The sequence below is a fragment of the Aethalodelphis obliquidens genome, unplaced genomic scaffold (genome assembly GCF_003676395.1).
Source record: "Aethalodelphis obliquidens isolate GAN/ISIS:26980383/991018 unplaced genomic scaffold, ASM367639v1 scaffold10, whole genome shotgun sequence".
Taxonomy (NCBI): domain Eukaryota; kingdom Metazoa; phylum Chordata; class Mammalia; order Artiodactyla; family Delphinidae; genus Aethalodelphis; species Aethalodelphis obliquidens.
In genome coordinates this window covers 30386309-30410407 of record NW_020837954.1, presented here as the reverse complement: position 1 = coordinate 30410407, position 24099 = coordinate 30386309, and the positions used below count along the sequence as shown (strand labels likewise).

Genomic DNA, 24099 nt, shown 5'->3' with positions numbered 1-24099 from the left:
CTTGTCACTTAATAGCTTTTAAAAATATAACAAAAATGAGTATTAGAAGAATGATCATCTGCACGGATGTTTCAGGAATGCCAAACTGCTATTACAAGGTTCCAAACGCGTTCCTTCTCGATTTCCTTACTTGTCTCCTCCTGCACCGTTAACAGACGTTTCACCGCTTGGCTGGGCAGTTTGAACAGCACCGTTCTAGACTCGTCTCTCATCTCTGAAAATGTTTTCCTTTGCTTGAGAGCACCTCTCGAACTATAGCCCCATTTCTCGGATTCATTTAATGGCAATACTTCCGGAAAAACCTGCCACCAGTTACTACCCCCTGCTTCCTGACTCATCCCCGTGACCCATTCTGAAGCCACCCCAACTCTCAGCACGGCTCTACTGAAACCCCGCTTGCTGAGGTTTCCAGGGCTTACATGTCCTGGTATATCTGTACCTGGTATTAAGTTAATGAAACCTTTCCAGGCTAGTTGGCCAACAGCCCCTTTCCCTTCCCCTTCTGTTCTCTCCCCCAGGTAACCTCACCAAATCCCATTTTAGCCCCAAAGCCCTGATCTCTCCCTGAGCTTCAGATTAGCAGACCCAATCTCCACGTGGATCTCTAATAAGCGTCTCACATGTAACATGTTTCAAATGTTACACTGGATCCTCTTCAACCCCTAGGTTCCCTATGTCAGTGACTGGCACCCAATTTGCTCAAGCTAAAAGATCAATACCCAAGAATCACCCTGGATTTTTCCTCCACACCCACATTTAACCTCGTGTAAATTCTATCAACTCTTCCTCCAAAATGCATCTTCAGTCCCTGCGCGTTTCCCCACCTTAGTTCTAGCTGCCCTCAGCTCTTACTTGGATTGCTCTGCCTTAGACTCCAAACTGGTGTCCCTGTTTTCACACTTGCCTCCTACGTTTTTCTCTAGACAGTAGTTGGAGATATCGTAACAAAATATAAATTGGATTTTCTCTCTCCCTTGCTTAAATTCCTCCAGCAAACTCCTAGAATAAAACCCAAAGTCTTTACTTGGCCTAAAGACCCCTTACTCTCCCGGCTTCTGCCTACCTCTCCGAGTTCATCTCATGTCACCTCCATCTTCCTTCGCTCTGCTCCCGCCTTGGGGCCCTGGCACTGCTGGCTTATCTGTGGTCTCTTTGCCTCGTCTAGAATATATGCTCCATGAGAGGGGAGCTGTCTACCTCCAGTGACTAGATGAGCATCTGACACAGTAGGTGCTCAAGAAATGAAACTGATGAATGGAGGATTATGACAGTGAGCTTGAACCCTGTGAGACACACAAACACACACGAGTACAATGTTTTAGGAAATAATTATTAAAATATTCTTTAACATTTTTCTCAACTAAATAGATGCTAATGAAATGTTACCATCTAGAACTACTATAAACTAAAAAAAAAAACAAAAAAAACCCAAACCATAAAAACCAAACATAAGGCATTGCAGCACTTAGGTCTGAAGCATATGAAACTGAGAAACCAGAGGGGGAAATGACCGCTAACTCTGGTTTCAGGACCTGCTCAGTTTCCTTAACGCCCCCAAGATCAGAATCGTCTTTGCCTTTGATTCCTTTTCTAAACTATATTCTTCTTTATATTTTACTTTCTCAATACCTATGCTCTTTTCTCTTTCCTTTATTTACCCCTATTCTAGAAAATAATTACTAAGATCTTATTCTGGCTATATTAACTCAGATTTTGTTAATCTTAACCCATCTCCTAAATTTAGATCTAGGTTTGACCTTCTCAGGCACTAGTACTTCCGAGTTCTGAGCCTATTATCTGATTCCACTGTGGGAAATGCAGCACAAGGCCCTGTTTTTGGTTCATTCTGATGTTCTGCTTTTAAATGCTCAATTAACCTACAAATCGTTTTAATGGGTAATGGCTAAAATGAACAGCCCTCAACACCAAGGTCCATACTTGAGAAATATGAATGCTGCAGTGCTGTTGCTCAGTGATTTTTGTCAGTGGTAGGTTTTAGACATGTAAACTTGTTAAAAGGAGGAAAAAATTAAAACAAGCTTGATTTTTCAGGGCCTTCTAAGAGTTGCTTAATTCTACTCTGCTTAGAGTGATCTGACATTAATCCTCCAATATGTGCAGTTAGTCTGCAAAAGGAATCAGATTATTTTAGTAAAAATAACAAATGGGTTATGTTTTCTTCATACGTCTATAAATTCCTTTTGAACGATCGTGCCTTATTTAAAGTTACTGAGTGGGTACTATGTACAGAATGGAGAACTCAGGAGACCTAAACCTTTAGTTCTGCACTAATGCCATCTTTGCCCTTAGGTTAAGTTACCTTTTCTTTCAAAGACACAGATTTCTCAGTTATAAAATTAAGAGGTCAGTATAGTAAAAACTGGTATATTTCTCAGTGTGGTCCATGAACCTCTGAGGGTCCTTGAGGCCTTTTTAAGGGGCCAGGTCCATGAAGCCATGGTTTCATAATATGAACCATAATATGATGGTTTCATAATAAATATGAAGATGCTGACATTTGCTCTGATGGTGATAAAACAATGATGTGCCTTCGCGGGAATCAAAGCAGCGGCACCGAACTATACTGATGGTCACCGTGTTCCTCACCGCCCTGCATTTGCAGTTAAAGAAAATGCTGATTTCATAGGGGGTAAGGGTGGGGGAGGGATATGCATGCTTTGATGAAGCAGTAAAAAATTATTAATTTTATTAAATCTTGAGTCTTTTAATATTCTGTGTGATGAAATGGGAGGTATGCATAAAGCATTTAGAAGTTCAAATCAGTAATGGAGCTTCCTCAACAAAAATAATTAAAAATAAAACTACCATGTGACCCAGCAAACCTACTTCAGGGTATTTATCCAAAAGAACTGAAATCAAGATCTCGAAGCAGTATCTGCTGCCCATGTTCATTGCAGCATTATTCACAATAGCCAAGATATGGAAGCAACCGAGGTGTCTATTAATGGGTGAGTGGAGAAAGAGAAAGCGGCATATACGTACAATGGAATACTCTTCAGCCTTAAAAAGAAGGAAATCCTGTCACATGCGATAATATGGATGAATTTAGAGGACATTATGCTAGGTGAAATAAGCCAATCACAGAAGGCCGAATCCAACTACATGAGGTGTCTAAAATAGTCAGACTCACAGAAACAGAGTGTAGAATGGTGGTTGCCAGGGGCTGCGGGGACAGGGAAATGGGAGATGTTGTTCAATAGGCATAAAGTTTCAGTTACACAAGATGTTCGGGTAAGTTCTAGAGATGTGTTGTACAACAGTTAAAATAGTTAAATACTGTATCATGCACTTAAAAATTTGTCAAGAGGATAGATCTCATGTTAAGTGTTCTTACCACAATAAGTGGGAAGAAAAAAGAACTAACAGGAAGCTGAAAAGATCCAGCTAAATCTTTAATTCATTCTGCATTAGGTGAGAAGGAAGAGAGCGAACAATTTGAGTAGAATGTGACTGCACAATAGTGAAGAACACACCATTTCTGTCACAACATGTCACTGAAGAATAGCAATGAAACAAACGTGCAACCACAGTAACTTGTTGATTTTAAGTGGTAAAAAAATGTCCTACCAACAACTGTAAAATTTTCTGGATTTATGTTTTTAGTACTGAGAATCTTCTACCTGTGTAACACATTAGTAAAAAATCTTATATATTCAAGATGTATAACTTTGGAAAGTATTAAAGAAAGGAATTATTACAGAGTTCCATAAAAATATCAACAAGGAAGCATATGCAGATGTTTATCTAGGGAGAGCTTTTTCTTTGGGAGAATGAGAAGGAAAAGAACATTTAGAGTATTATAAAATGGAATGGCATGAAGAGTAAAACCACTGTTAATAATGTGTCTAAATACCACACATGTTACTTTTGATGTACTGGCACTTAAGTAACTATGCCTGTATCTCTGACTGCGACTCACCTTACCCATCTATGTATCTATCCATCTATGTATCTATATAGGATTGTTCAGGTTTTTTAAATAGCTAACACATTCACAAGGTTCAAAGATAAAAAAGCATGGAATACCTCCCTGGATACCACCCTGCCCAGTTCTCTTCCCCACAAAAACCACTGCTCTATTAGTAACGTCTTGTTTATCCTTTTGGAGACTTTTCAAGCATATAAGCATATCTAAATCATTTAACTGTACTAATTTGCTATCTAATAATTAATATGCTCTTTCATATGTTTAATAACATTAATTTATTAACATTAAGTAACCTTAGTTGAATATAATACTATCAAAGCCTCAATATATTTAATCATTAATTTTAATTCATTAAATATGTTTGGAGCTCTTTTTGTGACTGTATGAGGCTGTGTGAGCTTTTCCTAGTTCTGCTGTACAGCCTTGGAGGCCTCCACTGCATGGCTGTACCTGAGTTTACTTAACTGGTCCTCTATTAAGAGACATTTAGGTTGTTTGCAATCTTATACCATGAAACCACGCTGCAAGCAATAAGTTGGTAAAAATGTCATTTTGGATGTATGCAGGGGTATCTCGGGGGTAAATCTCTAGAAAGAGGAGAGCTTTAGAAAGAAAAGCTGAGTCAGAGTGCAAGCACTGTGTATTTTTCATAGGTATTTCCAAGTCACTGCCCCATAGAGGTCAGACTAATTTATAGGATGTAGGAGAGCATCTGCTTCCCCACACCTCTGACAAAACCTTTTGGATTTCTGCCAATCTGGTAAGTGAAAAATGGTACCTCTGTGTGATCTGAATTCACATTTCTGTTTTTATAAGCGAGGCTGAGCAGGTTTTCTTATTTTTCAGAACTATTTATTGCCCCCCCCCCCCCCCCCTTGTTCTGCCCCCACCACATGGCTGGCGGGATCTTATTTCCCCGACCAGGGATTGAACCTGGGCCCCAGCAGTGAAAGCGCCAAGTCCTAACCACTGGATCGCCAGGGAGTTCCCTATTTCCCCTTTTTGATGTATCTACGATACTTTTTTGACATTTGTTTCAACATCATTTAATAATTTAACTCTCCATATAGAAATGCAAAGCCTCCTGGTTGAATCTGTGTTTGCTTTTTCCCTTTATTAGCCTTAATTTTAATTTCCTGTTGTTTTAAAGTACCAAATCTTGAACAGACTCACAGACATAGAAAACAAACTTGTTACCAAAGGGGAGAGCAGGGGGAGGGATAAAATAGGAGTTTGGAATTAACATATATACACTACTATATATAAAACAGATAACCAACAAAGACCTACTGTATAGCACAGGGAACTATACTCAATACCTTGTAATAACTTATAATGGAAAAGAATCTGAAAAAAGAATATATTTCTGTGTGTATATACATGTATAACTGAATCACTTTGCTGTATACCTGAACCTAACACAACATTGTAAATCAACTATACTTCAATTAAAAAAAAAGTACCAAATCTTGGATATATTATTAATTCCCTTCTTTTTAAATTAATTGATAATTTTTTCCTGTATTATTTCCTTCCTTCTGCTTTCTTTTGATGTGTTTCTGGACTTTCAATTATATACCACTAAAACTATTCTTGAGCCTGTCCTTTCTTTTTTTAAAATTTTTATTGGAGTACAGTTTATTTCTATAGGACATTCCATCTGAAAGCAGCAGAATACACTTTCTTCTCAAGTGCATATGGACATTCTCCAGGATAGATCACGTCTTGGGTCACAAATCAAGCCTCAGTAAATTTAAGAAAATTGAAATCACATCAGGCATCTTTTCTAATCACAACACTATGAGATTAGAAATCAATTACAGGAAAAAAACTGTAAAAAACACTAACACATGGAGGCTAAACAACATGTTACTAAACAGCCAATGGATAAATGAAGAAATCAAAGAGGAAATCAAAAAAAATACCTAAAGACAAATGACAATGAAAACACAACAATCTAAAACCTATGGGATGCAGCAAAAGCAGTTCTAAGAGGGAAGTTTACAGCAATACTATCTTACCTCAGGAAACAAGAAAAATCTCAAATAAACAACCTGACCTTACACCTAAAGCAACTAGAGAACAAACAAAACCTAAAGTTAGTAGAAGGAAAGAAATCATAAAGATCAGAGCAGAAATAAATGAAATAGAAACAAAGAAAACAATAGCAAAGATCAATGAAACTAAAAGGTGGTTCTTTGAGAAGATAAACAAAATTGATAAGCTTTAGCCAGACTCATCAAGAAAAAAAGGGAGAGGGCTCAAATCAGTAAAATTAGAAATGAAGAAGAAGAAGTTAAAACGGACACCACAGAAATATAGAGGATCATAAAAGACTACTACAAGCAACTCTATGCCAATAAAATGGACAACCTGGAAGAAATGGACAAATTCTTAGAAAGGTACAACCTTCGAAGACTGATCCAGGAAGAAACAGAAAGTATGAACAGACTAATCACAAGTACTGAAATTGAAACTGATTAAAAAACTCCCAACAAACAAAAGTCCAGGACCAGATGGCTTCACAGGGGAAATCTATCAAACGTTTAGAGAAGAGTGAACACCTATCCTTCTCAAACTGTCCTCTACTTTCTTACTGTCATTTTTTAAAAGGAACTTTTTCTGATCAATGTTTAGTTCCTTGAGTTTCTTCCTTCCTTCCAAATAATAAAAGCACTTAAAGGTTTTTACATTTTCTTCCGAATACAACATCAGTCACATCTCATGAGTTATGCTATTAAATGTTTCCACAGTTATTTTTTAAAAGGCCTGTAATTGTAGTTTTGATGTCCTCTTTGGTTCAAGTGTTATTCAGGAAGTATTTTGAACATGTTAACTTTTAAAAGTAGCTGGCTCTAAAAATGTTTGTTCTTGTTTTTAGAGTCTCTTTTTTATTGCACTGAGATCTGAGAATGTAGTCTTTATAATTTCTTTCTGCATTTTTAGAATTAAGTGTTTTCTTAGTCTTTTGAAAACCAAATAGGAACAATTTAAACATTATCCTCACCTTTTTCCCCTTGGACATCACCAAACACTACTGTGCTAGAAGTTCTGACTACATATCAAAATAGAGAATCGAAGGAAAAATGTGCTAAAAGTTTCCATGGAAAAAAGAAAGATGTTACCTGAAACATATCCGTATCTTTATCATGTGTGTACTCGACCACCACAGTCTGATTCCTTGACAGAGTGTACGATATGCTGTGTTGACCTTTGCAGCTGATAGCCTAATAATGAAATAAAAAATATAAAAATTTGTTAGAATTTCATTTCAACAACTTACCACAATTCTGTTTGTAGTTAAGAGACATCACTCTACCAGCAAAACCCCAACACAAGCCAGCATTTTCCTAATGGTCAGAGCCTGTCCCTGCTGTGCCCTGAATTACAGAGGAGCCAGCAGTCATAATACTGGGTTTATCAAATATTCATCCTTAATATGAACAATATTTTACTTAAGCCAAATCAAAGTTAACTCACTAGTTTCCAAGACCTGATTTAATCATAGTCCTAGAAAAACATACTTTCTCCATGTTACCTTAACTCAGTGACAGAATTTTCAGACTAATATGATTTAAAATTTCTTAATTTATTTCACATTGAAACGGATAAGTCAGGAACATTTTGTAATAGTATTTTTCCTACATGATGGAGATTATGAGAGTAAACGAATCATTGAAAAAAAGTAAAATTCTATAAAAACTTCCATATAATAATGCACTATTTTAGTCAATGATAATCATACCTATACTCTGTTCTAGATCTTATTGAAAACTTGTATAAGCACTTGCTTAACCCAGATATTTATTGAGTTAATAAATAAGGTAGCTAAGTTAGTTTTATCGCCTCTATTTTTAGACTAGACTAAAGCTAATAGTCTTTTTCAAAGAATCCAGAAACCAATATGATGATGTTCTTATTTCCTCCATAGTGATATATTTCAACCCATTTTACATTGTGGTCACATACTTTAAAATTTCCAAATTAACAAAGAAGTTTATTTAAATTATACTCCCAATTATTTCAATTACCCTGTCCGTTCAACTTTAACCTATCTTCATTTCCATTCTTTTACATTACGTATAATAAATAAAACTTTAATAAGCCTATCTATTAAACATTTATTGAACATTCACACTGTATGAAGACCAAGAAAGACTAAGACAGCATTTGGAAGTAGCTGGACATACATACAGCACCTAATGAAAATGTACTCTGAACATTTATATTTGACTAATATAATTGCTTAGAGTAATAAATAGTACAACATTCCAAATCAGCTTTGAAGTTAGCCTGGTTAATCTCATGGTTCTTCAATCATCTGCCCTCAGGAACTTCATGGTTGAAATGATGCTTTATTGTACATGCTTCACTAAGATAATGCAAGTATTAGAAATGATAATTATTTATACATTTAATATGATTAGGAAGCTAAAAAGAATACTCCTTAGACTACTCAAGTCCAGTAACAAATATAATCTGAAATTTTCATTGGTCTGAGTCACATAAATTCAGTGGTACTGATATAAGTGACATTTTTTGAAAGTCGAATTAATAAAGAATTATTTCCAGTTTAAGGTAAGTGGATGCTTGTTTATCTTCATAGTTAAGTAAAAAAACCCACTTAAAAATAATTTTATTAAACTCAAACTTACAAAACTGGTAACTAGGGGGGTGATTATTTGTACAATAACTTATTTTACAGTTCCTTAAAAAGTATCTGTTGCACTTAAGAGTTTTCCATTTACAAGTGCACCAACTCAAACACAACTTTCTTGGCACACACACTACACAAAATAAGAATGTCTGTAGTTTGCCGATTATCTGCAAAAGAAGGAGTTAACAAGTGTCAGAACAGAACACCTTTAAAAAAGTTAGACATTTTTGTATGATGGTACCCTCTTAAGTACTGTGTTTCTCAAACTTGCACCAAGGTTGCCTTAACTGGAAGAGAGTTATGTGAGCCCCTAGACATGTCTGGGAGAGCAATCTAGAAGTGAAGCTTGAAACATCTTACCTTGAAATTAGTCTAAATTTTGTATTCTACTCCTTAACATGCCTGTAGTTTTAACATTTAAACATTTTCAATATTTAAACAAGTTTGCTGGGAAATCAATGCCCCAGGAAGGTCTGCTGTGCTCACCCCACGACCTAGTGCAGCTTCCATGCCACTCTGGGAAGCCCCAGAAATATGCATTTTACAGGCCCTAAGTTGCCCAATTCTTGTAGAGTGTTTTATTCTAAAACTACTCTTGTGGCCCAGACTATCATAAGCATGAATAAGACTATTTATAGGGAGAGCGAGCCCAGTGCCATACCTGGGAACCGCCCAGAGCCAAGGGAGCACAAAGACCTTGGCCAGCCCCTGCCCGGCCGCCCTCAACAGGGAAGAAAGCGTGGGGACCCCGAGGCCTTGAACGCCGGATCCAGGTGACCTTGAATGTTGAGCCCATTTAAAGACAAATTACAATTTCAAACTTCCGCCAGTTTTTGAAACGTGGTTTAAACGTGGATCGGCAGAGTTAGGAAAGGTGAACCCTTTGAAGGATAAGAAAACACATTTTCTGAGACTTTTTGAATAGGAACATCTTAACTATGCGCTACATTTTAGAAACCTCTGGATTTGGGGAAGATGGAGAAGTGGGAACAGAGATCCTACAGGGAGAAACAAGTCCCAGAAGATGGAGGGGGCTCTGAGCAGCAGGTGATGAACTCCCCTGTGGCAGGATGGCTGAGGAACTTCAGAATTGGTGTGACCCACCAAAGTCACTTCCAGTCCGGCAGTGGTCTCCCTCTGTGAGTGCTAAGCTGGGAGGGGAGGCCCTCCTGCAAAGAGGCCAACAGTCTGCACCCACAGGGGGGAGAAGCATGGAGATGAGCTGGCCCCAGAAGACTGGGATTTAAGCCAGGACTGGGGTTTGGAGCAAAAGGGGGCAGTTGAAACCCAGGCCACCTCCAGGCTCCTCAGAAATAAATGGAGAGGCGCCCACTTCCCTTTGATGCCATGAATTAGGGCTCACATGATCTTGTTTGTGCATTAAAGTCTACAGTGGGGCCAGATTTGGGGGATTTGGAGGAAGGTAAGAGGAGAGTTTAAGCTTGACCTCAATTTTTGCTTTCCATCTGCCAAGTGTATGAGGCATTAAGCTTCTTTGGGGTTAGAAGTATCAATTTTTCAGCAATAATTTTAATATTTAAAATATGGCTCTTGGAAATACAGCTTCTAGTAAATTACAGATTCACTGACTTGAGTCGATCATTTCAGGTTATTTTGGAAATAAACATCTCCCCAAGGCACCAAGTTGCTTTGAAATCTGTTTCTGAAATATCAGAAAGGAGAGTAGGTAAGGCCTTCTCTTGGCACTCACTGGAGTTCAGTACCAACACAACTACTGTAACATAGTGAGATTCCACTACACTAGTTCGAATATGGAGACCGAGCGCTTTAAAATGGTAAGGAGAGCTAGCCCAACCAACCTGCCTAGCAGACAATACTGATTGGCCACATTTGCTTTCCTACTGTGATGAGAAGCCAGGGTTGCTGACTCCCTCTTATGTCGCTACCATGCTCAAAGGCAGGTCTGGTCTTCGGTGGTCTCCACCCCCGGCGGTGAGGGCGTGGCAGGCTTTCAAGGAAAGTCAGATGAGTGAATGGACTGCAACGGATTCAAGATGAGACTTGGAGCTTCTTTCCTCGGGTCTTCTCAACCTCTCCCTTACCTTCCACCAGCAACGGTACCAACACTGACACCCTCAGCTCAAATTTATTACGTGTGAATTTTATGGGGTTAAAAATATCACGATTGGACAATTACCAATTAGACACAATTACAGATCCAGAGAAGGAAAGATTCCAACTTTATCCGGTTTAGGAAGTTCAGCACTGCCCCACCCAGGTACCCAAACCAAGGCCCTTTCTGAGCCAGGACACTGTCTCCCCAGTTGAAGATGCTTTCTTAGGGTCACTCTACTTGTGCCACAGGCGCGGCTCAGCTGAGCCATTCTCTGTCATTCAGGGGAACAGCTAGAACTGGTTGTCCTTGTTCAACTTCAACTAACTGACAGAGTCCTCCAAGCCTCCAGACTTTAAAACAAACATGGTTCACAAGGTCTGCAGCATTTTCTTCCTCTTATAAACCCCTATGTACATACATAAGGCACTTAAGAAGATATATAATACGTAATGATACCAGAAAGGCAGTCCTGCAAGATGCATAATGGGATAGGTACATGTATTCATGGAAGTCAAAGAGCTTTCAATCAATTATTAAAAGTATAAGTAAAATACTCTAATCTTTCATTAAGAAGCTGTGGGGTTAGTGTTCAATCACAAAGTAAAAAAGGGAGAAAGCCCGATCAGAAACTAACTGGCTTCTAGAAAATACTAACTTATTACAGTTATGAGTTGGCTCATTTAATTCAAGCTCCATAAGGCTGCTAAGTGAGCCTTTATCAACTGTGTAGGGAGAGAAAATGGAATTCATCACCAAGGCAGACATCATTGGTTGCCTACCTAATGCCCTTCACCCTGCTAGCTGAGCTGGCTGCCCATGACAATGCCTGAAAAGGAAAAGAGCAGCTCTCCCAGCCTCCTCTGAAGTGAGCATGTGGAAAGGTGACCCAATCCTGACTGGCGGGACTTTGGAGAAATCTGGTGTGGAGCTCCTGGAATGGGAGACATCAAGAAAGATACTTTCCTTTCTCTGTTAATAGAAGAAATGAATGATGATTAAGGGGTATCTGGAGCTGAGGCAGCCATCAGGCAACAGTAAAGGAAGGTCAAAAGACTCTCAGAGAAGCAAACTGGGCCCCAACATCTTTGAGTTGAACCAAATCGGAAACTGTCTGCCCCTGACTACTTCTGTGAGAAAAATGAGGGGTTTTAGGGTGCTTTGGGTTGGGTATTTTGCTACTTGCAGTGTAAAGCATCATTACATTGTTCAGTCCAAACTTTTTCTCCTCCTGGGTTTCCTCTTTTAGTCAATAGTGTAACCATATTCCAATCACTCATACTTAAAACCTCCGTGTCATCTCTCGGCCCTCTCTTGCCACTGTTGTCCAGATACAGTTAATTATTACCGTCATACTTAAAATCTAATCATGAGTCAAAGCCAAGCTCACCGATTTTACTGCCTTAAGGCACAAATCAAATACAAAGTAGAATAAACAATGTGCAACATTTCACTTTTTCTCCTCAAATACAAAGTAGTTGTTGGGCAACCAGTAATTACAAAGCTGATTTATTCCCCAAAGGAGTTTTACAACCAGCTCCTTTATAGCCCATAACTTTCTACTTTGGAGATTATTAGGTGTAATCTAATTCATCTTCCCTTGACCCTGGGCTGCCCTCAGTAACTTGTTTGACCCACAGAATGCAGCAGAAGTGACAGACGGGACTTGGAGGCTTGCAGCTTCCCCTTGCTGCCCTCAAACACTTGCCCTTGGAGTTCTGAGCCGCCATATAAGACACCTAACTACTTGGAAGCCACCACACTACAAGAAGCCCAAGCTACGAGAAGGGCCTTGGAGACTGAAATGCCACGTGGGGAGAGGGAGGCCATGGAGAAGCAAGACCCAGACATGTGAGTGAAGGAGCCACCTTGGAAATGGACCCTCCAGTGCCAGTTGCCCCAGCATTTGCCACGTGGACCAGAGACACTGCCATGGGAGCTCTTCCCAAATTCCTGACCCACGAAATTATCAACAAAATCAAATGTTTTTTGCTAAGCCACTAAGGGTTGCAGTAGTTAGCTACACAACTAAAGACGACTGGATCAATCCATTTTCAAGGCCTATTGGTGCCAGAGCCTCTTTTCTGTCTTATGTGACTTATCACGTAAGTCATCACGGTGATTTGTGTGTTCACCTTCCCTGTGCCCCAGGGCACAGTACAGGTATAGGTAGCACGGTGCCTTCACAGAGAGCAGGGGCTGTGTTTCTGATGGCACTCTCATGAGGTCCTGAATGCATATGAAGAGGCTGTCTGTGGTTAGAGCAAGTATATATTTTTACTGTGATAATCTTCAGTTGTCAGATGACTGAGAAGAAAATTTTGTATTAGTATTTAAAATTAATATTTATAGATCAACATATAAAAGGCACCTGTAAAGCATTCAAAGCCTTTCAGAGAAGACAAAGCATGTCACATGGACAACTTTTAGTCCTTACACATTTGGAGCAGGAATAGAAGAGATACTAGGAAGACAGGAGAAGAAAACAACCAGATGTGTTGGAAGCTATGATGTAAAACTTTGACAAACCACACACAGCATGTACGTTAATGGGGCATGCCTTACTAAACGAGAGCCAGCCTCATTTAAGGGGATGTAATATGTGTGTGTGTGTGTGTGTGTGTGTGTGTGTGAACCTGAGTTCCAATGAAATGAAATTCCTTTTCTCCAAATCCACACCATATTTTCTATTACTATATCTCAGAACCAAATCACTCAAGAGTTTGACAGTCGCCCTTGTCTAGATGTCCAGGATGCTGACTGTTACAGAACCACAGTTACTTTTCCTGTGCCACACAGCATTGGACTAAAACTAAGGAATGTGTTTTTGAAAACAGCAGCACCCTCTGTAGTTTCTCTCCTTGGGAGTAGATGGAATTAATGTTCTTTTTGCCCCTGAAAAGAGAGTGCCAGGGCTTCCCTGGTGGCGCGGTGGTTGAGAGTCCACCTGCTGATGCAGGGGACATGGGTTCGTGCCCCGGTCTGGGAAGATCCCACATGCCGCGGAGCGGCTGGGCCCGTGAGCCATGGCCACTAAGCCTGCGCGTGCGGAGCCTGTGCTCCACAACGGGAGAGGCCACAACAGTGAGAGGCCCGCGTACCGCAAAAAAAAAAAACCCAAAAAAACTGAGTGCCAGACACCTGGTGTGGCTTACATGTTCAAGGAGACTGTTCCAGATAAATCTCAAGTTTTCACAGAGCTGCTCTGAAGAGTTTTGCATCATGTGTCTGAATATGGTGACATTCTCTGATGCTGCTCACCGCACCCCATCTTTCAGTTTCCAAGGAAACATCTCAGGAAGAAGTCAGAGATGCTTTCACAGCCCATCAGATAGGGACAATCCTAGGGAAAGTCCTGTACAGTCTACTCATGGAGCCAGAGACCCCTTTGTCTTTTGGGTTCCACCAAGAAACATAATATGAGCTTGTGTTCTCAACAGCCTTCTAAACGATGTCCATAACCCGGCACTCTTTAATAAGGCACAGTAGATAAGGTACAGGCTCCCCAGCCAATTATTCTGCATGTTTTAGGCAAGTTTATTTTCAGCCACCTTAACTGTTAATTCTAATTTGTAAGTTAATATTTCAGCCCATCGTACAACTTAAATAAATATGCAAAACTATTACCACAGAAAGGACCTGATAAAATGGAAAACAACTACATTGATCTCTGGCAGCCATTCTGGTTATAAATACAAGCCTTCTATGACAGGGTGGATTGCTATAGGGACAACATTGTTAATTAGTATGGAAAAACTTAATAATGGAATCTGTTTTGGGATAGGACTGAAAAGGGCCAAGGAACGGAACCTTCTTCGTTCAAAAACACCTTCTGGTATTTATGTTTAGAGCAGAAAATGTGCGCACCTATGAGCAGATAAACAGGTTTGCTGTGAATTCTGTAGCATATTGGAAATACCTGATGAATAATTTTACTACCCAGAGCCCCGTGTCCACTGTGATGCTGGGGCAGTGTGGGTGGGGCTGGGAACTAGAGGGTATCAGCACATACGGGCGCTTGGCAGCTGCCCCGTGAGGTCTCTGGCGTTGCTTCGCCTTGCTGCAGTATCCACTGACGATCCAGCACATGTCTGGACACGGGGCAAAAGGGAATATTCACGACAGATGGTTTATCAATACGACTACCCAGTTTATCCCGCTGAGCTTCAAGTTTACGGGTACTCTAGCAAAGGAGAATAAGACCATGTGTGGACATCGCAGAGATCAATGGCCAGTGGATTCTGATGTTGAGAAAAACCACACACTGGACCCCGGGTTTGGATCCTAGTTCAGTCACTCACCCACTGTCACCATGTCACTGGAGTCTTTGGTTATCACCTTTATAATTTATCAACAGAAGGACTCCATGTCAGTAGCACTGATTTCATTGTATGCAAAGCAGAGGGAACAATGTATAACACAGCATTGTCTCTTCTCAAATATAAACCTGCACTTAAAGCACTGCTTCCTGACCCAAGGGGTTACCATCACTTCCTTGTGGTCCGTAACACAGGCTTCAGAGATGACTATTCTGTTTAGCTTTAAATATATGTTAAATATTGAGTGTATTAATTAAAGATAATCCTGGTATGAAAAACATGTTTTTCCAGAACTAATGACTTTTATGTCATGCTGACAAGTATAATTAGGCAGTAAATCCTCAACCAGTCTGGTTCAAATTGCTACAAGGAAGATGAGATCTCTGCCATCCTTGTCAATTTAGGTATAAAATACGTATGAGTGGTATTTCTAAAGAGAGGAGGTGGCTAAAGGAATTCATAATTTATTTTGCATAAACCTACTCTTTAAAATACTCTCTTTTCAAGGAGCCATATTTCAAATGGGTGCCTGAACCATTAGAAAAATGGTTAGAAAAATGCTAACTTGGATTTCATCAAAATCAACGGTGTTTCGTACGATAAATAAATCAAAGTGGTAAGCCTATTCGTTAGACGCAATGGCTTTGAACTTAGCAGTGGGCCACTCCCACGCCCGTCTGGGATCGGCTCACTGAGCTATTCGACAAACGTTGGCAGAGAACCTGGGGCATGCACAGTGCCGGGGCAGCCGCGGTCAATCAGTCGAGCAAACAAAGATGCCAGAGAGGGTGAGAATGTTTGAGGAGAACGTGTTCCTAACTTGGAGTCACTCCTAATTACACTGAAGCTGGATTTGGTCGTTGGTACCAGTCACAAGAGATGACCTATATAGTTTGGAGAATAAGACACACCGAAGGCTTGTGGCTGGAGAGCTGGGCAGGAACACGTCCACAGGCCTTGCAGAAATCTGGCCCCAGGAATTCTTACCACTTTACACTGATGGAATGAAAAGCTCCTTGAGGGCAGGAACTCCTGTCTTTTTAAACCTGCCTTCGATTCAGGCAGTATATTGCAGGGCTAACAGTACAGTTCAGGCTGGATTCCCACTCCACTGATGACCAGCTGCGGGACTCTGGGCAAGTTACTTCAATGATCTGTGCCTCAGTTTTGTCATCTTACAAGTGCTGGTCCTGGGTCCAGGAAGGTCAGTGCTGGCTGAGGACAAAGATGCTTTAGCTACTTCTATATCCACCCAGTTTATCACAAAGTGCTGAACAAGTGACAGGTTCAGATCCAAGTCTGTACAGATTATGTCACTGTACTTTTTAAACCTAACCTAAGCTAACCTAATGTGCAATCTCCTCTTTCCGTTATTTTGTCTCCTGTCTTTTGGAAAATAGGGATGATGTGCTGTTTTCCCACAGAGCAATGCTGTGACTAGGTCACACATCTAGACACATGAACAGGTTACGTTACCAATCACACGTGTGCACTGGTCACTATCAATGACGGTCTATTTCAAATGGTGACTCTGAAAGTGCACCCTTTTCAAACACATTTCCCCCAAAGCAGGAGAGGACAAGGAAGGGGTATAGCCCTGTTAGTGCAAGGTGGCACTCTGGCACTCCATCCATCTCAGTGCCCACACATGTCCAATGTCCGAAGTGGCGACTACCTTGGGGTCTAACCCTGTGGCAAGGACCACCGTGGTCACCTGGGGAAGGATGCGGGGTCACGCTCGTCTGGTAGGAGATAAAGAAACTGACCTCCAACAAATTCATTCATCAAAACAGCAATGCATTTGCTTCGGAACATTTTACGGTTCTAGATGTGAGCAAGAAGGGGCATAGGAAGAACGGAAGAAAGACGCAATGTATTTGTGAAACGCTAAGTATTGCAGTGAAAATTAAACCAATGATGAGATTACCTCTTTGTTGTACACAAACAAGACTAGGGAAAGAGAGAGAGAGAGAAACCTAATTGTGGTCTCCTGTAACAGGAATTGGTAAACTTTAAGAGGAGATATTTAGTCAGTCAATGGACAATGCTTTAAGGGATGGGTGTGAATCTGTCTGCTGCAACATCTAACATTTACTTATCTGAATATTTAAGTATCTGCATACATATGATCTACTTGCCACAAGAGACAAAGCCAACTGAAAGAATAAGCCCTAATAAATATGAATTAAAAATGAAGTATCTTACAAAATGACTATGTTGAAAAAGTAAAATCAGTTCAGTAATTCCATTTATATACTTTTATAAATAATATACTTTATATAAGTCATGCATTTACTGGGTAAAAAAAAGTATATTTTGTTTCTAAAGAGCACTGGAGAGAAAATACATAGGTATCTACCGTGAACTATGTGTTGCAGTGAGCCAACAGTAAATGCAAGCCTTAATTTGTTGCCATGAGCAGGCAAACTTCCAGATACTATAAACTGAATATGACACAAATCGATTTTATACCAAGATATCCAAAGACCCGCCATATAATTATTTTAATATGTGGGCCAGTTTATCAGCTGTCAAAACGATCCCTTGAGTAGTGAAGAATAAAAAGACTAAAATTTACCCTGGTTCAAAATAAAATGAAATACAAAACCCTACTGATTATCTATAGTGAAAAAAGCAAAAACTCTCATTTAAAAGACGTTAAAAAGAAAAAAAAAAACGGGAAGGGGGGAGGCTCAATTTTTCCCCTCATTTTACTTGGATTTTTATTTTTTATTTTTTGCAGTATGCGGGCCTCTCACTGTTGTGGCCTCTCCCGTTGCGGAGCACAGGCTCCGGACTCGCAGGCTCAGTGGCCATGGCTCACGGGCCCAGCCGCTCCGCGGCATGTGGGATCTTCCCGGACCGGGGCACGAACCCGTGTTCCCTGCATCGGCAGGCGAACTCTCAACCATTGCGCCACCAGGGAAGCCCTGGATTTTTATTTTTAAGGCTTGGCCTTGATATAAAATTTGCCCGTCTGCTGCAGGATCTCATTTTCGTTATGGAGTAAAACCAGTTGGATAAGGCCATGTCGTAGTTATGTAGAGACATGGAGATATTTACTCTCAAAAGACAACATTTATCTTGGCAGTTGGCATTTTCAAGATGTTAGGCTGGCTAGAATCATGCAGGTTCCAATCCTAATATACAAAACTTTGAGTAAGACAATGGCTGAAGTACAAGGAAAAACATAAATGTACCTAACATGTGTGCCTGCCCCTGCTCCCCCAAGCGTTCATACGCGCTTTTGGAAGAAGTTTGGATATACATTTTAATGTTCCTCCTCAAGCCTCATTCAACTGAACTTCTTAAAAGGGCCCTTGTTATCTGTGTCCTTGGCTCGTATTCTGAAACTGTTTCTTAACCTGTAAAGTGAAACACTTGCCTTGAAGAGCTGTTGAAAAGACTCAGATGATGTTTGTAAAGGAACCAGAGTCCAGTGCCCAGCACATAATAATTACTATTACAGCCAGCTATTTTTATTACTAAAACATAATCTCTATCAGATAATTTAATACTTAATTTTACAGAGGCCTCCAGATTCTTGATTGATTTGGAAGGCAGAGAATATTGTTAATTGGGTAATATGTGCACAGAGTACCAAACATTACCAGTGAATAGTATGCTCCTTCCAATGTAGCCCTCGGTCACAGAGAGCGCCTCTGGTACTAGTTCTATGTATATCTTTTCAGGGAATATCGGTGTCTGTGCTAACGTAGCACAGGTGGTAGAAATGAGAGCGCACTGTCCACAGAGGTCTGTCCCCTGCTTCTCTCACTTTACAGTACAACTTGTACAATGGTCTGCATCACCTGCCTATTTGTGCCTCCTCATTCTTTTCGATGTGTAGATATAGCCTGATTTTTCAATCTTTTAAACTTATTTAACAAAAAAATTAAGAAATAAATTTTCTATTTTACAAGCAATGTTGCAACGAATATCCATGTATTCAATTTGCATACAGGAGAATATATCTGTAGGATAAATTCCTAGAGATACAATTGCTGGATCAAATGATATGTGCATTTTTAATATTGATAGTTATTGTCAAACTACTTTTCGTAGAAGTGATACCAATTTAGATTCTCACCAGATGTATGAGAGGGTGTTTCCCCTACCCTCACCAACATAGAGAGTTATTAAGTGTTATGGTCTGTATTGTATGATATGTGAAAATGATATTACTGTGCTTTAAGCATTTCTATTATCATTACTGAAGCTGAATGTGTTTTAAAAGGCTTAAAAGTCATCTCTTTTCTTTACTGTGAACTGTTTATATCTTTGTCCATTACTCTTTTGGTCTTTTTCATACTGATTTGTAGGTATTCTTTATATATTACCCCCATTGTCTGTGATATGAGCTGCAAATTCCCACCACTCATTTGGCTTTTGACTTTATTTAATGTGTTTTTGCCATACAGATTATTTTTAGAAGTTTATATAGTGAAACATCAGTATTTTTTTTCTCATTTCCAGATTTTACCTCATAATTAGAAAGGCTTTCCTCAATCTCAAATAAAGTGAACAATTTTCCATTCTTTAGTACATTTATGATTTTACTTTTTATGTTTAAAAATATTACTTGCACACTTATCTGAACAGTCATGAGTGCGTATAAAGACAAGTTTCTATTTTCAGCATGTAAAAGTCGTATTACAAGCATACAACGCAAGACTTTTCTTTTTCCTTGTTGTTTCCTATACATTTTGCTTAGAGAAAGTGATGCTGTTATTTGATACATAATGATCACAACTCTTAGGTCTTCATTGGGTTGTATCCCTTTTCATTATAAATAAACTTTCTTTGACTTAATACCTTTTTTTTAAACCATGAATTCAATCTTCCTTAATGTTAAGACTGTAACTTTGACTCTTTTTGTTTGTTTGCATTTCTTTGGTATGCTCCATAATTTTACCCCCAACCTAGATCATTTTGTTTTAGATGTGTTTTATATACAGCCTATAATTGTATTTTTCTACGTGATCCAATTCTTTTAATATGTAAGTTTAGAACATTCACATTTATTGATAGGTACAAGATATATCTATACTCTCTGCCTGTATTGCTATTATTGCCTTTTATTATAGAAACAACTTTACTAAGGTCTAAGTAAGACACAATAAACTGCATCTATTTAATATGTACAATTTGATAAGTTTCAACATGTTTATGTACCTATAAAACCATCATCATAATAAAATTATGCACATATCTATAACCCACAGAAGTTTCCTCACCATGCCCCTTTGTAATTCATACTTCCCTTCCAGCTGCTTCTTCATGTCCAGGCAGCCAATGATTTGTTTTCTATCACTATAGATATTATATTGCACTTTCTGTCATTATATAGGAATGAAATCTTACACTATGTACTATTTTATAATTCTGGCTTTTTTTATTTAGCATCATTATTTTTAGATTGATCCATTTAGTTGCACATATCAATAGTTCATTACTTTTATGCTGGGCAGTATTCCCTTGTAGGAATAAACTAAAATTTGTTTATCAATTCATCTGTTGATGGATATCAGGTTACTCGTTTTTGGCTACTGCAAATAAAGCTGTTATGAACATTTATGTCCAAGTGTTCGTATAAACATATGTTTTCATTTCTCTTGATCAAATACCTAGAAGTGGAATAGCTGGACATATGGTAGGTGTACGACAAACTTTTAAAGAAACTGCCAGATTGTTTTCCAAATTGGTTGTACCATTTGGTATTCCCATCAGCAATGAACGTGAGTTCCAATTGCTCCACATCCTGCCAACCCCTGGTATTGTCATCTTTTCATTTCAGCCATCCTTACGAGTATGTAGTGGTATCTCATTGTGGGTTTAATTTGTATTTCTTTAATGAGTAATGACATTGAGAATCTCTTTATGTGCTAATTTGCCGTCTATATATCTTCTTTGGTGAAATGTCTGTTCAAATCTTTGCCTATTAAAAAAATTAGGTTATTTTCTTATTATTGAGTTCTGAGAACTCTTTATATATTCTGAATACAAATCCTTTACCATATATATGACTTGCAAATTTTTTTCACAGTCTGGCATAGCTTTTCATTCTCTGAACAATTTCTTTCAAAGAGCAGAAGTTCTTATTTTTTATGTTTGTCAATTTGTTCTTTTACAAATCAAGTTTGCTTTTGTATCTAAGAAATTTTTGTCTAATCCAAAATCACAAAGATGTTTTTCCCTATGTTTCCTTTTAGAAGTTTTATATTTAGGTCTATGATCCATCCTAAGCTAATTTTTGTACACAGTAAAAGGAATGGATCAAAGTTCATATTTCTGCATATGGATACCCAAATGGTCCAGCACCACCGGTTTAAAAGGCTAAACTTTTCAACTAAGTTGCCTTTGCACCTTTGTTGAAAATCAGTTGTCCACGTATGTGCAGGCCTATTTTTTGACCCTATTCTATTGATCTATATTTATGTCTTTACATCAGTACCACATTGTCTTAATTATTGTAGTTTCAAAAATGTCTTGAAGTCAGTTAGTGTAAGTATTTCAATTCTGTTCTTCTTTTTCAAAACTGTTTTGACTTTTTTAGGTTTTTGCATTTTCAAGTAAACATTATTTCTTTTTTTAAAAAGCCTGCTGGAATTTTCATAGGGAGTGTGTTGAACTTACAAATCAATTTGGGAAGAATTGATACCAACACTGAGTTTCCTGATCTACGAACATGGACCATCTCTTCATATATTTGGAGATGTGGTACAACTCTCAGCAAAGTTTTGTAGTGTTTAGCGTGCAGGTCTTGCACATCTTTTGTTAGCTTCATCCTTAAGTACAGTTGATTCTTGTTATTCACCATAGTTATGTTCTATAAAGTTGCTGCAAACAGTGAATTCATGAATACCTCGGAGAAATACAGGGTAAGGTTCCTGTGAGTCGTGGGTCACAACATTTTTATCAGCTGCTCAATACATAACCTTGTTTTATATGTGTTTCTGTTTAAAGACACCTTGTTTAATACACACTTCTTACAAATAATTAATTGTCAAACAGGCAGAGTGTCATTTTGTTCAACCTCAAGTGGCAACTCAAATTTTTCACCATATGCTGCTCATCCCCACAAATGGCTGTGGATGTGCTGTTAAGTATTGGTTTTGGGGACACCAATAAATTTTAGTAAGTAGGTGAATGTGCAAATATGGCATCTGAAAATAATGAAGATCGTATTTCACATTTTTGATGCTACTGTAAGTGGTAGTTGTTTAAAATTAATTTCTGAGCTTCTGTAGTATCCTTTTAAAAAATCTTTCACATTATGGTCTGTGCTTTCTTTGCCTTATGTTCTGTATTTCATATGATTACTTAGAAGGCTTATATTTCTATTTTTGTGGTTACTTTTACATATAAAACTATATAAATCTGGTTACACTCATTAACTCTCTAATAAGGGCAATGATAAATGAGAATATTTTCATTTCCTCTCTACCATCCTCCTACACACACTTTTAATTGATTTTACAATGTTTACTGCTGTTTGCTTTTTAAAAAACCATTAAAGATACTTATATCTTTCTGTTTTAAATGACAGTTATCTCCCAGCTATAAAATCTGAGGACATTAGCATGCATACAGCACTTTTCACCTTTTCTCCTCTTCCTCTCTGACCTTTTATTTCATTATTTGTTATTTCTACCTTGCAAAATTTAAAACATTTATATTCTATTTTGTGACAATCACTCTTACTTTGTTTTCAGTCCTACAGAGAGTGCTTAATTCAACATCTAGATGCCAGTCTCTTTGCAACAATTCTTCATTCACCTCCTATTTGGCTGAAATTTGTCTTCTGGTAATTTCTTCAGTAAAGGATCATAAAAATTCTACATCCTAAGTGCTTGCATGTTTATCAATATTTGTCTGTTAGCTGTATGTGTAAAAGAAATTTGGAGTAAGTAAAGAAATCTCGGGTCACTAGATTATGAAGTCCTTGGGCAAAAAAATCTAAGCATCTAGCATAGTGCAATCATCTTTTGAACAACCACCAGATGAAATGAGTCACTAACAAAGATGGATGAAAGGTCTTGCACACAAAAATATTTTCCTCTGTGCATATTCTATCTTAAGACTTTTACAATCTGGCTATATTTGGTGAGAATATCATCCAAAGAAATCAGGGATATTATATAACAAGAATCAAGTGGGGTCAATGACAGCACTGGGACATAATGTGACAATGGAAAGAATGTCAGGTCAGGAGCAAGACACTTATTAGCTTGAGGCTCAGCCCCAAGACCAACTAACCACGTCCTTCTGTGTGTTACTAAAACCTTACAAACCTGGTGAAAGAGGAAAGCAGTGGCACAGATTTCAAATGCCACTTTTCACTGTAAGAATACATTCTACGTAGGGAGAAGAATTATCATTATCACCCCTTCCCAACCTCAGCTATTATTAAAATTGTTTACATTCCTTGAGAAATTAAGGGCTGAAGGACAAGAAGAGGGGGTAAGGGATATCTCAGAAAAAAGTGTGACATGAAAAATCTGTAGATAATCCATTTACACATAATCAAAAAATCAATGAGAGAGTAAAATGGCTTGATACTGAGGGCACTGGGAATTCAGATCTGACTTGGTTATTAAGTCAATAAGATTATTATTATTGATGAAAAGATCTATCCGTGAAGTAGATAACACAATGTGTATTCCTTAGGTGATGCTGAGGAACAAAACTCTGAGAACTGCAGCTAAAGATGACCAGGGTCAATGCTCTGTTATTATACTTGCGTCTAGCTAAAGGAAGACAAATGAAGGGACAGATCTGCCTTAGGACTCTGCCTGAAGACTGCTGCTTAAAATAAACCAGCCCTGCCTCTAATGGTTTTGGGGAAGAGACAATATAAATATATTCAACAAACAAATGTGTTGCTATCTAGTGGATGAAGCCTATGCTGAATGGGAAACCCTCTGGATGCCACCTATCAAAGCAACTTTTCAGAAATAAACCTGTGTGACCAGAGCAAGTGTGTCTCATTTATGGTACTAGGAAAGTCAGCACCCTTCAGCCATATATTTATATATTAAGTTTAATTAGGTTAGCAATCTAAATGCATAAAATCCTCTGCTTGGATACCACTCTAAAA

The 24099-nt window shown here is 38.6% G+C and overlaps 1 protein-coding gene across 1 annotated transcript in view; it reads right to left on the bottom strand.

The window, feature by feature from the left end:
- PELI2 (pellino E3 ubiquitin protein ligase family member 2) overlaps positions 1–24099 on the bottom strand; it is a 207228-nt gene that overhangs the window by 27359 nt on the left and 155770 nt on the right. Inside the window, exon 3 of the mRNA XM_027111345.1 lies at positions 7075–7176. Coding sequence (XP_026967146.1) covers positions 7075–7176 — 102 coding nt within the window. The remainder of the gene's footprint in view (positions 1–7074; positions 7177–24099) is intronic.